The sequence below is a fragment of the Argopecten irradians genome, chromosome 14, assembly GCF_041381155.1.
Source record: "Argopecten irradians isolate NY chromosome 14, Ai_NY, whole genome shotgun sequence".
NCBI classification, from domain to species: Eukaryota; Metazoa; Mollusca; class Bivalvia; order Pectinida; family Pectinidae; genus Argopecten; species Argopecten irradians.
The window spans coordinates 21,683,522-21,702,521 of NC_091147.1; the positions used below are offsets into that span (position 1 = coordinate 21,683,522).

General features: G+C 35.3%; 2 protein-coding genes across 7 annotated transcripts in view; one reads left to right on the forward strand and one right to left on the reverse strand.

Annotated features, from left to right (window-relative positions):
- The window catches only part of LOC138307314 (lymphotoxin-alpha-like), a 55,401-nt gene extending 44,768 nt beyond the window's left edge, over positions 1-10,633 (forward strand). Inside the window, exons 1-6 of one of the 6 annotated variants that reach the window (XM_069247990.1) lie at positions 5,347-5,390; positions 7,508-7,574; positions 7,796-7,999; positions 8,275-8,308; positions 8,804-8,914; positions 9,556-10,633. In XM_069247990.1, coding sequence (XP_069104091.1) covers positions 7,515-7,574; positions 7,796-7,999; positions 8,275-8,308; positions 8,804-8,914; positions 9,556-9,965 — 819 coding nt within the window. In that variant the 5' untranslated portion in view covers positions 5,347-5,390; positions 7,508-7,514 and the 3' untranslated portion in view covers positions 9,966-10,633. Of the gene's footprint in view, positions 1-5,301; positions 5,391-6,786; positions 6,935-7,507; positions 8,000-8,274; positions 8,309-8,803; positions 8,915-9,555 lie in introns of those variants that run through there. The other 5 variants (XM_069247989.1, XM_069247987.1, XM_069247985.1 and 2 more) reach the window with 5 other exon arrangements.
- On the reverse strand, positions 2,023-4,313 carry LOC138307316 (uncharacterized). Its single transcript, XM_069247992.1, has 2 exons — positions 3,407-4,313; positions 2,023-2,962 (listed from the first exon to the last, which is right to left on the reverse strand). Exons 1-2 carry the CDS (start codon positions 3,945-3,947, stop codon positions 2,937-2,939), a joined length of 567 nt encoding a protein of 188 aa, XP_069104093.1. The 5' UTR covers positions 3,948-4,313; the 3' UTR covers positions 2,023-2,936.
- Positions 10,634-19,000: the final 8,367 nt, after the last annotated feature.

Genomic DNA, 19,000 nt, shown 5'->3' on the forward strand with positions numbered 1-19,000 from the left:
TACAAACACAGTATGGCGACTAATAAAAACAATAACAGATACGTACATCCCTGCTATACAATCGATACGTTGACAAAAGTATACACTTTCATACTTGCAAATTCTGATTTCAGAATGTTTTTTGATTGTTTCAGAGGTTGACAGACATTTATATTTTCATATTTACAATTGTTTATTGCTAAATATATCTGTAGATTTAGTGTTGAAGCCAGCTTGCGAAGCGGTGCCGGGCCGTCACAAGTACCCGTTTTTTGTTCACACGTAGAAATCCAAGTAGTGAAAAAAGTTATGAATAGATAACTGATTTCAATGTATTTTGTTTCTGTTATACATGAAAAAGCTGTTCACAATACTATTTAATATAAATATAACGAATGTGAACCACCTGGCCAGACCACGGCCGCTCATGCATGGCTTCGCTGGTAGATCACCTCGGGCCACAGCCCATAGTTGGGAAATTAATAATATTAATACGTAATTACCAACACATATCTCAATAAGTACTTGTAAAAATATATATATTTCGTTATTTTCCATGTATATCCTGTTTTTAAAGGAATGGTATAAGCCACTGTGTTACACGTAAATGCAGATCTATATGTACATGTACGTGCACGTACATGTACAGTATGGCTGCCGTTATCTCGAAAAAATAAAATGGTGAAATCGTTCAATTTCATGCTGTAGAGAGTTTTTTTTTAATTTTTTGGTCACTTTTATTCCATGGGCTGCTATGTGAAGTCCCACATTGAAGTGATGTTACTTTTAAATAATTTGAATACATGTTAGATAGACTACAATATAGCTAGATCGTAGTACTGTAAATGCCGACCAGGACACATTGCGCACGGCTTCGAGAATCCTAAATTACTCGAAGTTTTGTTTTAAAATATTATAAAAAGCAACTATATACTGACTCATTTGTATGTCATTAACTAAATTCCAAAATTTCTGACGGAAAAAGTTATCCAGAATACGTAATTTTGTGACTCTGAAAAATGACGAAATTCGGGATCTCGGCAGTACTGTACGTAATGGCTGCCGTGCGCTTGGGGTAAATTTTAGTTTGGTTATAATCACACATCGTAAGGTGTTTACCAAGTAAGACTTAGACAACAGTAATCGCTTATTAAAATGTCAGTATGATATTTCGGGAAACTTGGAATTAAATTTATAATTTCAAGCTGATATTTTTAATATTCTGTCAATGTTTATACGTAGGTCTAATGGCGACCTTGTTTTTTTTCTCGTGGCGGTCGAAAATGGAGTATAAACAGAGTAAAAATATATGAATGCCAGATGTTTATATTTATATAATATTGTTAAATATTATTATTTACACTTTTAAAAATTTAAAATAACGCAATAGTTCTCGGATTGCCGTACTATTTATTACAATAAAATGTAAACAAACATCTCAAGCGGCTGTGTTCCCACATGTTTATGTGTACAGATAAACGGAGTTGTACCTTTGAGCGCCCGGATGTACCTTTGTGTGACGTCATCGCCATCTTTTTCTGAAATCTCCTAAAGGTACCAGACAGATCGGACGAGATAGAAAAATCTAGCACGGGTATCAAGTGAGATTTCCCTGTCCGAGGTGCGAGAAAAAAAGTATCTTAAATTTGTGTTCATTTCATATGAGATTTCATGAAACTCATCTCGAAGTTTGAACTTTTGCTCGCCAAGGCTCGCAAAAATAAAAAAAAACTTCTTAGACTCGTTTCATAAAATCTCATATGAAATTAACACTCATGTAATTAAGATCCTATATATAGCTTGTAAATTTCGGATAAAATGTACAAAAACAATATTATTCACATTTCAGGTGAAGACTCAACAAAATTCGGAAAATATTTCTGTCAGCAATTCAAATATCCATACAACTATGTAAACTAGTGTCTATAGCAAGTAATATCTGTTTGTTTGGCAGGAGTTTTTTTTTATTGGCATGAATAAGGCGCGTTTAAAATGATATATGACAAAAATATTTAGAAAATAAAAAGAACAAAACAAAAAAACTTAAACTGTGTAAATTCTACTTCAATTTATTTCAAAGCCATGAAAGTATTGATATATCAACGTAGAAATCAATGCATGTCAATATGACTTAATGTATTTCGTTTTTATGGTACACATGTCCGTACCTATTAACAATAATCATAAACTGTATGTGCCACTAAAATAGGATAAATTATCATTAATATATTAATATATCTGTATTTACATAAAATGGATCATATATTTCAATAAAAAATGTTATATTGTTGGCATATGAACAGCGAATTGCACCTATAAAATATATACGAACTGTGCATGTATATGAAATTGAAATTAAAATAACACAATACACGTGGCTAATACATCCTAATCTTAACAAAACTGGGAAGATGGTAATATAAAATGTCATCAAATTGGAAAAAAAAATCAATGATAAGTGTCTATAATACTATGGGGAAGGCAATATATTATTCAATAAATTAAAAACAAACAAAAATGCGTCTGAACCAAAATTCACATGCTGCTATATCAATAGCATGTACATATGTTTAAAATTAAAAAAAAAAAGATAAACATATAAGTATGTAACATATTGCTGTAATAAATGTTTCAGTAAAACATATCAATATCATGTATGTCAATTTGAATCATATATATACACATAATGTTATTTACATATAGATGAAAAATATGTACGATCGACAATGGACATACATATGTAAACAGACAGTTTTGTCACTTAGTTGACCTTGTCACTAAGTTGAAAGTCACAGGAATAAACGTCCACCAACGTTCAAGGTCACAGGAATAAACGTTTACCGACGTTCAAGGTCACATGAATAAACGTCCACCGACGTTCAAGGTCACATGAATAAACGTTTACCGACGTTCAAGGTCACATGAATAAACATCAACCAACGTAACAACATTCCACTTCAGAGAATGGTACACCAGGAATCATCTGAAAGACAAAAACCAACAATAATCAATCACAGCTGCCTGACGTAACCCTAGTTAATTGACATCATTTCTCGATATTTATATGCACATATAGACCATTCTAATCTACCATAGTTGCATAAGCTTTCTTTCGTTACGAAGGGAAGTAATTATGGTATATCAAAATGCATATAGACTGGTTTTTTTGTAATTTAAAAAAAAAAACTAAAATGATCAAATTGTAACGCGTATGGTACACTGGCATATATATATATCTATGTCCACATTATGTTATGTAATAATAAAATGTTTACATATTCTAGATATGTTGTTTACATTTAAATTAGTAGACAGTCTACATGTATTACGAAAAGGAATGCAATATGTACACACATATGGCATATAAACATTTCAGTTATATATAAATTACATAGGCCTATATTATTATACAATGTACTAAACTTACCTTGTTTAGGAGGTGGAGGAGGAGGCGGGGTGTAGGACCTGGCCTGGGGGACCGTCCTCTGGGGAGGGGGACTATAGGCTGAGGTAGAGTAGGAGTAGGTTGGACTATAACTAGATCCATAGATTCTCATTGAAGCACTGCTACTGGGACGAGTCCTGGCATCTCTCCAATCGTTAATACACCGACGAAGTTCCGATTCAATGTACGGATTTCCCCTTATTCGTAGCGATACTCCCATATTCTTCGACGAGAATTGTTTCGTAAACACTCTGTCGTCAAAATTCTGCGTCACAACTTTAACCTCATCGATTTTCCCTATTTCTTCCAGTTTTTTGTAGAGGTAAAGTCGTCGGTTGCCTCTAACGACAAACCAATGACCCATGTGGGACATGGCAACCAAAGGGCGCAATTGGTAGTGCTGTAGATCACCATTCAGCAGTTTTTTAAAAGTATCTTCGAGTGTGTGTCCATCAGAAAATCTACAACTCACGCTATCGTGCGTGAATCGTAGATCTGACGGTCTCATTTGCTGAACTACCATTGTCTCTTTGGTCCCAGTTCCTTATGCAAATGTCTGCTTTCAGTGTACACCTGTTTAACGTCAAACGTTCAATCGAGTGTCTAGTCCTTTGGTTCCGTTTGCAGTCACAACAACTGCAGGATTTTCTTGGAATTTTTGTAGTTTCTCTTCCTTTTGTATCCCACACTATTTGTTGAACACACGTTTACTATATCATCTTTTCCTTTCGTATTTGAAACTAAGAATAGATGTTTTTCCTTCGTAAACCAGCATTCCCCGCGTAAAATGCTTTATATAAAATTAAATTCTCAAAACAATAAGAAACATCTCTTACGTGAAGCTGTTTAAATAATGTTAAGCAAACAAACACAGCCTGAAGTGTTTATATATATACATGTGTATTCTCGAAAACGACTCCAACGTTATTCTTGTTAAATGCTGCTGTTTAGTTTCGGTTTCGTTTTTGGCAAATTTGATGGATTTGTGTTGTTTAATTAAAGTCATATTATTAATAACCATTGTCTTTTAGGAACTGTCTGGTGAAGTTGAGGTGTCGGAGAAAATCCTTCAACCTACGGAAGAGGCAACGGCCCAACTCGGGTTACGAATTTGCAAGGAAGTGATGCTAAGACACATACTTGTATGTGCATGTCACGAACAGATCAGAGTCAATAGTTTTTGTGATTGCTATACGAATTTTGATGCTTTCAAATAGAACGAGGTCGAATTTAGCCATTGAAATCGCATTGTATTTATAACTTTAATTCTGGAATATATATGGTTATTTTCAGAAAACATTGGACACCTGTATTTTCCAGAAACATCCTTGTTATATGTTATCAACACTATTACCTGTCCGTAGCCAGTATATGAAAGCGTTCAAGTGCACACTTAGTCAGGCCTTTTTCAGATAAGTGCTTCATATGGATTCATACAGTGTTGTCATAAATAGGCCTAATGCACAGTAATAAAATTCTGTTTTTATGGACATTGTCAAAACGTTTTACGGCTGACGCTGATAAATTAATAAGCTTTGATTAACCAAAATATACAAATAACAGCTTATTTATATATACAGTGGTGTTGTATCTGTCAATATTGCAGTTGAACGATGCCTCTCTACGGGTATTTATATAATAAGGTTCCCAACTTTAAAAAAAAAAAAAAAAAAAAAACATGTCATCATTAACTATAGCTGTGGAAATTGTCAAACAAAATAGTATGAATACTCCTAAATTATAAAAACGACATATCTGTTGTAGGTAACCGGCATTATTAAAAAAAAATGTTTCATGACGTCATCACTGATAACGATATGCATACATGTCGATCGGTTTTCAGAAAATGTCCGAGATATTCATAACAAAACACAAGTAGATTCCTCGAAAGTGAAAGTGAAAGTAGGTTTATTCGACAATATGTACATTAATTAAATGATCTTCACAACATCGTGCACGAGAAGTGGTAAGTAATTAGGAAGCTTTGTAAATTCTTCTTTATCCATAGCTTAATTTAGAGTATCAAGGGAATTTTAGAGAACAAATTTCTAATAAAATGTTTAAGTATTAACTGTGTTTTTGATTAGATTCTATGTCAAAAATCTCCATTTGATATATGCTCCAAAATATATAGTTGCATTATTAACTCATTTTTGAGGTAAGACCTACGTTAAAGTGGTTGTTTTTTATCGTGTATATTTCCTTCTACGAATGCGATATATAACTATATTGTCATCGTCAGCATTTTCTTCATACCACTCCACTTCTATTCCTGTGCACTGCTCTCCCAGATTTTCTGCATTGTATTTGTCTGTTGCACGATACCATCGTTCAAAACGACTATTTAGGTGTCTTTTAAATACTTTTATATCCTGCAATTTCACGACTACTGAATGTGTACACTGTCATTTAGAATTAAAAAAAAATTAACGGGGCCGCGGTGGCCGAGTGGTTAAGATGTCCCGACATATTACCACAAGCCCTCCACCTCTGGGATGCGGGTTCGAATCCCATGTGGGGCAGTTGCCAGGTACTGACCGCTGGCCTGTGGTTTTTCTCCGGGTACTCCGGCTTTCCTCCACCAACAAACCTGGCACGTCCTTACATGACCCTGGCTGTTAATAGGACGTAAAACTAAACAAACCAAAATTTAGAATTAAAACTGTCTACCACGACGATACACAACACTTTGAAACAGAACACCCAAGCTTGATTCAAAGAAGCGATATCATGCTGTTATGGTGCACTTGAACTTCAAAAAAGGTTCATGCTCAATGATTTTTGTTTATTATGTTAAATTTCAATATTAAAAATGGTCAATGGAATCATAATATAATAATTCTGGCCAACATGATCTCTAAATCCTTTTGTTGCTATTGCAAAACCGACGTAGAACTAACTGTTGGTCAGTGGTTTGTTATCGGGGTACTTCAGCTTTCCTTCATCAATAAAGTCTGGCATGTCATGCTAAGTTCAACCACTGGCGTTTGCCCCTTTGAGCAGTAAATTGCCTTCTTGGGGGATTTATGGTCCTATAGATCTCCCAGTACTGGAGACAAATTGTATAACGCGTGTAATTATTACTTGTGTAATACAATGACAGTATTACTTCTATGTGTATAGAGAACAAATGTATAGAGCGCCAAACGCCTATGGTTCAACGTGAACTTGCATTTAGGCATGGCGTAACGATACAGTTATTGCATACTTCTAAACGTTATGAATAGATATCGTTGTCGTGACAAAGTTGGCAGACAAACACGATTACATCATGATTGATAAAACATCACGACTATAAGTACAACTGACCAGCTTTATTTATATAGCTACTGACATATCTCGACTTTTCAAAACTAGCCGTTACTATTCTAAACAGGTATAACTACTTGATTCTGAGAAAATGAAAGTGAAAGTATACTCGTTGTACACGTACTGTATTGTAGATATGAAGTATTTTATCTGATATAATATCACTGGGAAATGGTCACCAAATGATATGGACAGTGCATGGTGAGTTCTAAGAGAATATTATCTTATTTGTTTATTTTCAAAACATTTGTGGACCAAGTTTCGGCCATATAATACGGATTTCTTCAATTCAATAAGGATTTCTTCAATAGTGTGTTCATTTCCTATTCATTTTGAAATATTCAGTTTATCCAGATAATTCGCATATTAGAATTTTGATAGTTATCTTCTGCAATCTCCTGCAAGTTTTTAATGATTTACGTAATAGTGAGTGAACTTTTGGAACCGAAATAAGTTAAAACAAAATTACATTCATAGGTATTCTGCTTAGGCTCTGGTGGTACATGTATTCCACTTCAGTAAGATAAGTCTATAAAGCAAGAAATTAGTTTTATTTATTCCCATAATTGACATTTTCTAGATTTTTAATTGATGAAACAACAGAAAAGCCAGGCAGACGCAAATATCATAGAGCTCTGTTAATAATCGTTAAAAATAAATCTATTACAATGAAAAAATGAAAAAAATGAAATCAGCATTTCGCTCTTTTTAAATGCAGGAAAAAATTATTTTGTTTCATTTTGCTTTGTATGTACATTGTGTTCCTGTCTACAGAACACATATGATGGTAGGAGGATGTTCAGCTGTGCCATCCTGTCCTCGGCGGCTGGTGGAGGTTTCGGTAAGTCGTCAACAGAAGGTATAGAAGATGTGGAGCCATACAGAAAACCACCAACTACTTCAAAACATACACCAGTACATAACGGTTCTAAACTTACCATTCTACCGTTGACTTCAAAAGCAACTTCCGAATACTGTGATAAAGTACTTGGTGTCATATCGATCGCCTTGGCTACTTCATGTGTTTTTCTCGCCATCTTAGTTTCCCTTCTGTTCATCAAGGTAGAGAGTGTTAAAGACGAATTAGGAGAGTTTACCAATAAAACAGACAGGAAGATATGTTTGCCTTGTGTGCAGTTGAATTCGTCTCAGCTTGGTTCCCTGGAGAAGGCCGCTCTGGAATCCCTAGATGTAGCGTTGGAAGATGACGGAGTGAAAGTCTGTTGTGCAAGTGACTCGGAACAAACAAAACATTTGTTGGAACTAGTAAGTAATTTACTTATATATTTCTAATGTTTACTGATTGCTAGTTATATAACGCTTTTCAGAGCAACATTTAAACGCAAATGTGTCGTAGTGAAGAAAGCTTATATCTGAACTTATTTTGCTTCTGAACCGTAAAAGCCACTTACTTTCTTTCAATATCTGAAATATGAAAAAAGATCGTATCAATATTAATAACTGTATATATATTAATATAATAAGACGTAAAAAGTTTATTTCAAGTCTATGATATGTGAACTGTTTTTGTTGTCTTTAAGGTGTACATAAACTCCAACCCAAGTTGTCAGAAAAGTAGGTATCACAAATACCCGGTAATATATGTTAAGATCAGTTCTCTCACTGAAACACATACTGTGAACCAACTTTCTTTCGCGGCTTTTAAATTTCACGATTTCCATTTCAAAACAAGTTCTAGAAGATAAATATTTTCGCGGATTTAACTATTGAATGAAAATTGCTATCAATATATAGCTGGTGTATTCATATTGATTCGCGGAGATAAACTTTCGCGAATTTACTTGGATCGCGAAATTCGTGAAAATTCGCGAAAATAAATCGCACGAGAAAGAACTCTGGTTTACAGTATCTCATAACAGCATACATGGTAATAATCATCGATATACTTATATAAAGACTGCGACATAAATAACATTTCACAAACACTTTGCATTAAACTAGCTCGTTAATTTAAACCAGTTTGGATATTTTAATGATTTATCTCTACATATGTATGTCTGGGTTTGTGACATTTAAAGACTGTATCTATCTGTATGATTATATTTAAAGATTTACATCAGACTGGGACACGTTGTAATAATTCCGCTGCTTTAACGACTACGTTTGGGGTGTCTGCTGCACACCTGCTTGCTGGTCTTCAAAGTACCAACCACCAGAGTGGTGAGTGTGTAACCAAAATAGTCCATATTGTTCTACAACAGACATTTGATTCTAGAATTACACATATATTCCACACCTGTATGTGTACTAAGTCAACATTGCACATATAGAGGGGACTAATTAATTAAATAATCAAAAGCCCGTGACTCTATAATCTTGTCTTGGGTAGAATTTCTACTTGAATAATTAGAATGATAAATCATCATATTGTATTTTGGCACCTATGCAAGGCGTCGAAAATCCTTTTTTCATATCGCAGAGTTGTCTCCCATAATGGTAGGTAGCTCTTATGACGTCATTACTTTGTGAGCAAATAATACGTCGTTTTATCTGAAAAAATACTGGTGAAAAATTGACGTAATGATATTTGCACATACGCTAAGGCAGACTCCTTTGTAATATGGAAATACAAATTACATACCGTTCCCATTCCCTGTATACAACTTTACCAGCCTTTGCAGCACCATGCTGCACAATATTCATTGAAACAGTAGAAAAGATTAAGAAAGAACACATACACGAAAAAGCCATGATTTCTTATGAGAGTTGCTACTGTTTCAGGAGCAACAGAAATAGTTGTTTTATGCTAAATTAAAAGGTTTGTTTATCATTTACTTACGTTATCATTTACTTATTAATAGATGATGTACAAGTGCAGAACTGGCACACAGATGGGATGACGTCATTTATCGAAGGTGTCAATCTGACTACTGACAGGCTTGTTATCGAAGACACTGGTCTTTACATGGTTTATAGTCAGATTTACTTCTCAAAGTACGTTCCAGTGACGGCCTTGAGATCCGCCACTCTTATTTACCATCTTGTCTACCGATTCAACACCATTTATCCGAATGGCGGGAACCAAGTCCTCATGAAGACGGTCAGGACAATGACCTTTGACCCAAGAATGACACACAGTGACCTGACAAGTTTTACGGCTGCTGCGATCCAGTTGATAGCTGGGGATCAAATATTCGTCAAGGTTTCAAACATATCACTGATGTCCATGAATGAAAAAGCTAATTTTCTTGGTGTTGTAAAATTACAATAATTAGTTTGTTTTTCTTTGTTTGTTACAAAATGTCTACAAATTTAGTTTGGAAGTTTTTATCTCATTTCTAAACAAAGAAAAATGTAAATAGAATTATCATTGCCTGTTTAATCAGTTAAATCGTACTTACATATTGCCAGTGCTTCCATTTATAAGTAGTTTCAAAAATTATTTCTACAATGTATAGATACATTGAATTGATATAACCAATAAAACGCGTAGGTACAATTTCGTGCGATCCTTAACACGGATCGCGGATCTCTGCAGTGTTACAACCTATGGCATTGTATCATTGGCACGTACTGCAAACCAACTTTCGTGTGTGATTTAATTTTTCGAATTTTCTTCACGAATTAAGTTGGCATCACTTACACGGATAGGAATTTACTTTCATTTTTTGCATCTGCGAATGTTAATATTCACCAACATGTTTTGGTAAGGAAATCGCAAAAAATAGTAGTGAAAAATGTTGGCTTACAGTTTTGATGGATATGACACGATGAAGAATTCGATACGGCGATATTCAATATTCGCTGGAACACGATATGACTTTTGCGGAAATAAAGGTTTTATTTGTATGCATATATACAAACCCGTGTGTTATAGTACTTTTTGTGTATCAAAGAAATTTCAAGCTTTTCTTGATAATAAACCAATTAATTCTGACACAGTTGATTTTGTAGTTACTCATTTTGGCTCCTAATGTTTGATGATACCGATTTCAAGCAACATCGACTTTTGATATATATTTTTTGCCTATCCACCAACTTTTGTAAGAATAACAAATACGTCCATCGTCTTCGATACTCAAGGCGTTACTATCATTTTCGTCGTGTATACATGATTATAACAGAAGTGATAATAACCCCGGGTGTATCGAGGATGTGTTTAACGTCTGGAAACAGGAATTCGTTTTGACCATCTGCACATGAATATTTAAACTTGCATTTTTAGGACCTATTGTCATCGTCCGCCGTGCGCCGTGCGTAAACTTTTCATTCAAACGACTTCTTCTCAATAACCGAAAGGCCCAGGGTACTGATATTTGGCCTGTAGCATGCTGGAATGAAGGGCTACCAAATTTGTTCAAATGAATGACCTTGACCTTCATTCAAGGTCGCAGGGTTCAAAAAGGCTAAAATATCAAACGACTTCTCAAGAACCAGAAGGCCCAGGGTACTGATAATGGGCCTGTAGCATGCTGAGATGAAGGGCTACCAAGTTTGTTCAAATGAATGACCTTGACTTTCATTCAAGGTCACAGGGGTCAAATAGGCTAAAACCGTTTAAATAACTTCTTGTGAATAACTAAGAGGCCTAGAGACCTGATATTGGGCCCCTGACATGCTGGGATGACGGGCTATAAAGTTTGTTCAAATGAATGACCTTGATCCTCATGCAAGGTCACAGGGGTCAAAAAGGCTAAAATATTTAAATGACTTCTTCTCAATAAACAGAATGCCAATGGTACAGATATTGGGCTTGTAGCATGCTGGGATAAATGGCTATCAAGTTTGTTCAAATGAATGACCCTTGACCTTCACTCAAGGTCACAGGGGTCAAATAGGCTAAAATCTTTCAACGACTTCTTCTCAAGAACCAGATGGCCCAGGGTATTGATATGGGCCTGTAGCATGCTGAGATGAAGGGCTACCAAGGTTGCTCAAATGAATGACCTTGACCTTCATTTAAGGTCACAGGGGTCAAATAGGCTAAAATCTTTCAACGACTTCTTCTCAAGAACCAGATGGCCCAGGGTATTGATATGGGCCTGTAGCATGCTGAGATGAAGGGCTACCAAGGTTGTTCAAATGAATGACCTTGACCTTCATTTAAGGTCACAGGGGTCAAAAGCTAAAATCCTTTAAACAACTTCTTGTGAATAACTAACAGGCCTTGAGACCTGATATTGGGCCCCTGACATGCTGGGATGAAGGGCTATCAAGTTTGTTCCAATGAATGACCTTGATCTTCATTCAAGGTCACAGGGGTCAAAAAAGCTAAAATCTTTCAACGACTTCTCCCCAAGAACCAGAAGACCCAGGGTACTGATATTAGTTCTGTGACATGCTAGGATAAAGGGCTACCAATCTGTTCAAATGAATGATCTTAACCTTCATTCAAGGTCACAGGGGTCAAATAGGCTAAATCTTTAAATGACTTCTTTTCAATAACCGAAAGGTTCACGTTCTCATATTATGCCTGCCACATGTTGAGATGAAGGGCTACCAAGTTTGTTCAAATAAATTACCTTGACCTTCATTCAAGGTCACAGGGTTCAAATAGGTTTAAATATTTAAACAACTTCTTCTCAAGAACCGAAAGGTCTAGGATGCTCATATTTGGACCTGCAGCATGCTTTGATGAAGGGCTACCAAGTTTGTTCAAATTAATTACCTTGACTGTCATTCAAGGTCACAGGGGTCAAACAGGCTAAAATCTTAAAATATTTTTGTGAATAACTAAGAGGCCTAGAGACCTGATATTGGGCCTGTGCCTTGCTAGGATGAAGGGCTACCATATTTGTTTTTGAAAAAATGACCTTGATCTTCATTCAAGGTCACAGGGGTCAAAATTGCTAAAACCTTTAAATGACTATGTTGTATTGTGCCAATAGTCAGATGACCGTTCAGGCCCATGGGCCTCTTGTTTCTTTTTGCATTGGTCCTTTATCTTCATGTCCAATCAAATAAGATACAAGTGTTTTCGAGTTACACATCCGAGCAGACGAAGAGCCAACCAGCTGTTAAATTTTCTATCCATTCTATATACTAATAGCAGTGAAACGAAAACACACTCGAGATAAAATACTTATGTAACAATTTCTGAGTATTTCTAACAACAAAAGTAATGAACATGTTTTACAATTCATCGACCATAACTATCGGTAATTCAGTTTACGCAAGGATAACTTTTCTCTCTTTTCTCACAGAGGTTTTTAAGGGCTAGATATATATCTCAGATGGTCATCTTATCTTGGTGAAATTGAGTATCTGTGAAAACGCAGCTAGAGGTAATTAATTATAGTATGTAAAGCAAACACAAAATAGCTAAACATGAGGGGGAAAAAACAACATGCATGCGAAAAGTTAAAAAGTGTTTTTTGATTAACTATAATCAGCGGACTTTTCATCACAACTTTATTGAACAAAACAAATATTATAATAATTTTATTTCGTAATGCTAGAGCAATACAAAAAAAGATAAGTTCATTTTTTCTAAAAATATTATTGTTGTATGCAAGGAATACTGTACCTACCAAATTTTATGATACTCGCTTAATTCATAAGTAACATAGGTTCGCATTGTGACTGAATTGATATGCTATCAACGTAAAGAGTTATTATGTAATTGTCGAACTCACTTGCAGAAAAATCGACACACATTTTGTTCTGTGTGTAAAACAAAATGCCTACATAGTTTAGCTTTCTTTACAAATTTCCATATGGTTTGAACATTGTCCTAGTCATAGTAATGAGTACATTAATTAATGGACGCAGGCAAGCATATGCCTCTATGTCCATATCTAAGTTATTAAGAGAATTTGATCTGATAATTTCAAATGTTTTATTTTGATTATCCTATTATGATATTGTGCCCAACAACAATATATGAAAAGTTCCTTATCCTTCACTTAGTTACATGTATTATTCTAGGAAAGCGTACGTGAACATAGTCCTATTCTTAATTCATTTTGAAAACTGCTTCTTCTATTATTATTTAGTACATAATTTGGTAAGTTATTTATAAAAAAAGTTATCACACAGTCCGCCTGATATCCAGTAAATGAGCCCGTATGCCTGTGCCAGACAGGGAATCTATTGTGACGTCATGACAGAAACATAGACGTCAAAAATGACCAGACGTCAGGACTTAAGAACGCCGTTACACAATCACGATCTTCGATCGATTTCTTTAAGTTGTGTTCATTTCATTGGATACTTGAAACTTGATACTATGAAACTAGTCTCGAAGTTTTAATGTTTGTCTTACACGGCTCGTAAAAACAATAGAAACCCATCTTAGATTCGTTTCATAAAACTTCATATATAATGTATTTTATGATAACTATTTACTAAACTAAAGGAATTGGCTGCGAACGAATTAATATATGTCGAAAATATACGAACACGTAAAATGTACATCAAGGTGTAGGTAATGGAGAACTAGCTAATTACATTGTACTTATTGTAACTGAGGTATCAAAACGGATGACATGGACGACACTCTACAACTAGAAAGCACGAGTAATGTTTAGTAGCTTTTTTTCATTGCGAAACAGCTTCATGTATACTTTAGATACATATTGGTGTCACAATGGAATTTGTTTTGATCCCAATTAATTAATTAGGGATTTCCATTGAGGATGGAAATCCCTATTGTTATTGTTCTGTTTTTTCTTCTTATTATTATTAGGGATTTCCATTGAGGATGGAAATCCCTATTGTTATTGTTCTGTTTTTTCTTCTTATTATTATTATTCTTTATTTTTCTTTTTTATTCTTATTTCCACAAATCTTGTTCGCAGGATATCTCAGGAACGAAATAAGGTACGACGCTCAACTTTGGACACGTTATGAATGTACATAAGATCTTGAAATGTACGTTCGATTTTTTACAAAAATGTTCAAGGTCAAGGTCATAGACGTAAAAAACAATTTTTTTGGAACGAAGTTTAAGCGCTCATAACTTCATTACCGTACGGTGTACATCGTTCACGTTTTGTTATTCAGATAGATCTTGACATTGCGCGTGCTTTTCCCATGCCATGTTATCAGAGATTATGTCAAGGTCAAGAGTTCGCTACGGGGTCAAACAAAGGTCAAAAACGAAATTCACCACAGAAAAGTTTTGAAAGTTGGATATGAAAGGGCATGCCCTCAGAAATATATAATGACAAGTTTTAAGGTCATGTGATCCAAAATGGCGGAGATATAGGCCTTTGAAAAAAGGCTATTTTGGCGTTTTCCCGCCAAAAATTTTTAAGGTTTCAGCGCCTTTAATACTTAACACACATGCTTGATTTTTTGTATAGACATAGCATGGACGAATGTCTACAGAACTTATGCTGTTTTATTGACCTTGACATTCATTCAAGGTCACAGGGTTCAAAAAGCTTTAAATCTTTAAACGACATCTTCGTAATAAATAAGAGGTGTAGAGCGCTGAAATTTGGAGACGTTATGTACGTACATGAGTTCTTAAAATGTACTCTCGATTTTGGAGGATAACGTTCAAGGTCAAGGTCACAGACGTAAAAAACTGCTTTTTTCGAACGAACTTTAAACGCTCATAATTTCATAACCGTACGCTACACAACATGTACGTTTCATTCTCCATGTAGATCACGATAATTCACGTTTTTTTTCTCATTACATGTTATCAGAAATTATGTCAAGGTCACGAGTTCACTAGGGGGTCAAATGAGGTCAAACAAAGGTCAAAAATGAACTTTACATAGAAATGTTTCGAAGGGCGCATATGAAAGAGCATGTTCTCAGGCACATAAAATGACCAAATTCAAGGTCATATGATCCAAAATGGCGGAGATATAGGACATCAAAAATCGAAATTTTAGTTTATATTTGCCCCTGCCCGAGACGTTTCAGCGCCTTAATACCTGTATGTACGGTGTTGATTTTTCATACCGCTGTTGTATGAACTTTTGTCTTCAAAAGTTATGGGTTTTAAAGGGATTATATAGAAAAATGGCGGAAATATAGCTCTCCAAATATGGCAATTTGTTTCATTTTCTTATTTTTTTTCCGTTATTTGTGAGCTCGTAGGGCCTTTATCATCTCATGTAGAGTGTTGATTTTTTGTAAATGTAAGCTTTAGCCTATTGTCTGTACAGGTTTTTAATTTCAAAGACATGAATTTGAAAATGGCGGAAATATAGACCTCCGAATATGGCGTTTCGTTCATTTTTTAACGTAAATTTTAGCGTATTTCATGAAAATTCAAAGGTGAAATGTTTTGAATTGGATGTGAAAGAGCATGCTTTCAGACACATAAAATGACCAAGTTCAAGGTCATAAGATTCAAAATGGCGGAGATATAGGACATCAAAAATCGAAATTTTAGTTTATATTTGTCCCTGCCCGAGACGTTTCAGCGCCTTTAAACCTGTATGTACAGTGTTGATTTTTCATACCTGTGTTGTATGAACTTTTGTCTTCAAAAGTTATTTATTTTTAAGGGGTTATATAGAAAAATGGCGGAAATATAGCTCTCCAAATATGGCAATTTGTTTCATTTTCTTATTTTTTTTCCGTTATTTGTGAGCTCGTAGGGCCTTTATCATCTCATGTAGAGTGTTGAATTTTTGTAAATGTAAGCTTTAGCCTATTGTCTGTACAGGTTTTTAATTTCAAAGACATGAATTTGAAAATGGCGGAAATATAGACCTCCGAATATGGCGTTTCGTTCATTTTTTAACGTAAATTTTAGCGTAATTCATGAAAATTCAAAGGTGAAATGTTTTGAATTGGATGTGAAAGATCATACTTTCAGACACATAAAATGACCAAGTTCAAGGTCATAAGATTCAAAATGGCGGAGATATAGGACATCGAAAATCGAAATTTTAGTTTATATTTGTCCTTGCCCGAGACGTTTCAGCGCCTTTAAACCTGTATGTACAGTGTTGATTTTTCATACCTATGTTGTATGAACTTTTGTCTTCAAAAGTTATTTATTTTTAAGGGGTTATATAGAAAAATGGCGGAAATATAGCTCTCCAAATATGGCAATTTGTTTCATTTTCTTATTTTTTTTCCGTTATTTGTGAGCTCGTAGGGCCTTTATCATCTCATGTAGAGTGTTGAATTTTTGTAAATGTTAGCTTTAGCCTATTGTCTGTACAGGTTTTTAATTTCAAAGTCATGAATTTGAATATGGCGGAAATATAGACCTCCGAATATGGCGTTTCGTTCATTTTTTAACGTAAATTTTAGCGTAATTCATGAAAATTCAAAGGTGAAATGTTTTGAATTGGATGTGAAAGATCATGCTTTCAGACACATAAAATGACCAATTTCAATGTCATATGATTCAAAATGGCGGAGGTATAGAACTTTCAGCGATTTTGAGGTGTGATTACATGATGTGGCATGTGGCCAAAGGGAGATAATCGGTATCTAATACTAAAACTCTAATCGTACTTGTTATTCCGCATTGGTCCAAGATCTTCATAAGATAAGGAGAATTTTTGCACTTTTAAAAAAACCTGAAATTCTAATGTTTTTACCTATTCATTATCAAAATTGATATTTTGAACCTAAATCTCAATCGGAATTTCCAAATTCATATCACGGTTATCAAGGAATAATTACCTGTCAGAAAACATTTTTAATTTTGAAATTCATAATAAGCCAGCCAATCAGCGGCCGGGTTAAAATTCTGTCCTGGGCTCAATCTTCGTTACACACGGGCCGTTTCGAAGGTATTTTTACATTTAGTTTTCAATACTTTTCGGGATGTTTTAAGTGCTACTGTAATAGGGAGGGTTTTCCACAAGAGACCCGGAGGGGCGATCCGACTGTAGCTCCCGTTATATGTATAAGTCCCAAATCGTGATCGTATAGTATTTTTAGTATACAACAGAGTCCACAGTCGTCACAAATCCTCTCCGGATCCCGTTTCCTCCACAGGTTACAGGCCTGTATCTCAACAGGTTCGATCTCTAGGATGTAGCGGAAGCACTGACACTAATCCAATAACTCAACTAGGTAAATACAGGTACAAATAACTATTTATTATATAAAAGACAAGTAGATTAATTATTACATAGAAGATTCACAATAGTGCCCGTTAAGACAGATAACAATAAGAGATATATAAGTGCCGAAGCAGTAACAATGTATCCAAGATTAACTATAGCCAAACTTTAGGCCTAATTAGCTAAGTCCTGTGTGATTACCACGTTCCCTAAACAAAGCCTAACACCCTACGGAGCCAACTAACCACCTACAAGTGTTCTTAACTCTAGAGGTATATAAAACCAACGGTGTAAACTAGGATACCTTAGGATGCCTAAGCCCTAAGCCCCTGACAACCCCTAATTATACACAAACCCTACGTTAGCTATAGATACACTCTAAGTAAAGACCCATCAGCCCCTTTTATAACAACTCATCAACCCAGTACCCCAAAGTGACCACTGATTGGTCAATGTCCGGACAGAGCACCATATTTAGGTGAAACCGTTGCTACAACAACCCACCTACACACTAATATATATCTTCCGCTTAAAACAGACAAGGCTCAACTGACTGATAAAAACCTCCCACGTGTACCACACGTGTACTCCGGCCAGCGGTCATCATCGGGGTGATCATGAGGACAACTAGGTTGATGAATGTGACTGCTAAACAGCAAACACACCCTAGATAAGACCTGTTCTCACGGTGTTCCCCTGAATTTGGGTCCAAGATACATAAACAGATCACTGAAGTGAAGACTTAGAAGAGTGCAATAACAAATATACATACTGTAGAAATAAATGCAACAATGATAGAAACCCGTTCTATCACACTACATATACACGTATATATGAACAATGTACACGTGTTTGCGTAAATACACGTACATGTGTAACTACACCGCATACATGGGAGGCCGTCCTTACGTGACCCCTAGCTGTTAATAGGACGTACATTTGAACAAACAAACAAACAATAAAAGTAATGCACAAACACAATAACTGACAGGTTTAAAAGCCTTTTATGTGTGTGGCAGAGCCGTCACCTGTGACACCGGATGTTCAAACACAACCGGTGCTATTTTGAGAAACTATCCGGCCGTTTTGAGATCACAGAACCAAATAAATTCCCATAGAGGACCGTGTTAACGTTTGCTACTATTCAGGTTAATTGAAGTTATCAAAATTCTTTACAAAATTTACATCTACATGTATTGTTCCGACCCACACATATATCCAATCAGCAGGCTCCTATATATTCACCTCTCTATGAAATCTTCTGCCCAAAGGGGGATTCCCCCTAAATCTGTTTTTCGGTTGAACCAGACTACTT

Coding starts and splice junctions, on each gene's coding strand:
- LOC138307316 (XM_069247992.1), bottom strand. CDS start 3,947: ATGGTAGTTCAGCAAATGAGACCGTCAGATCTACGATTCACGCACGAT. Junction 2,963..3,406: donor TCCTCCACCTCCTAAACAAG/GTAAGTTTAGTA, acceptor TTTGTCTTTCAG/ATGATTCCTGGTGTACCATT.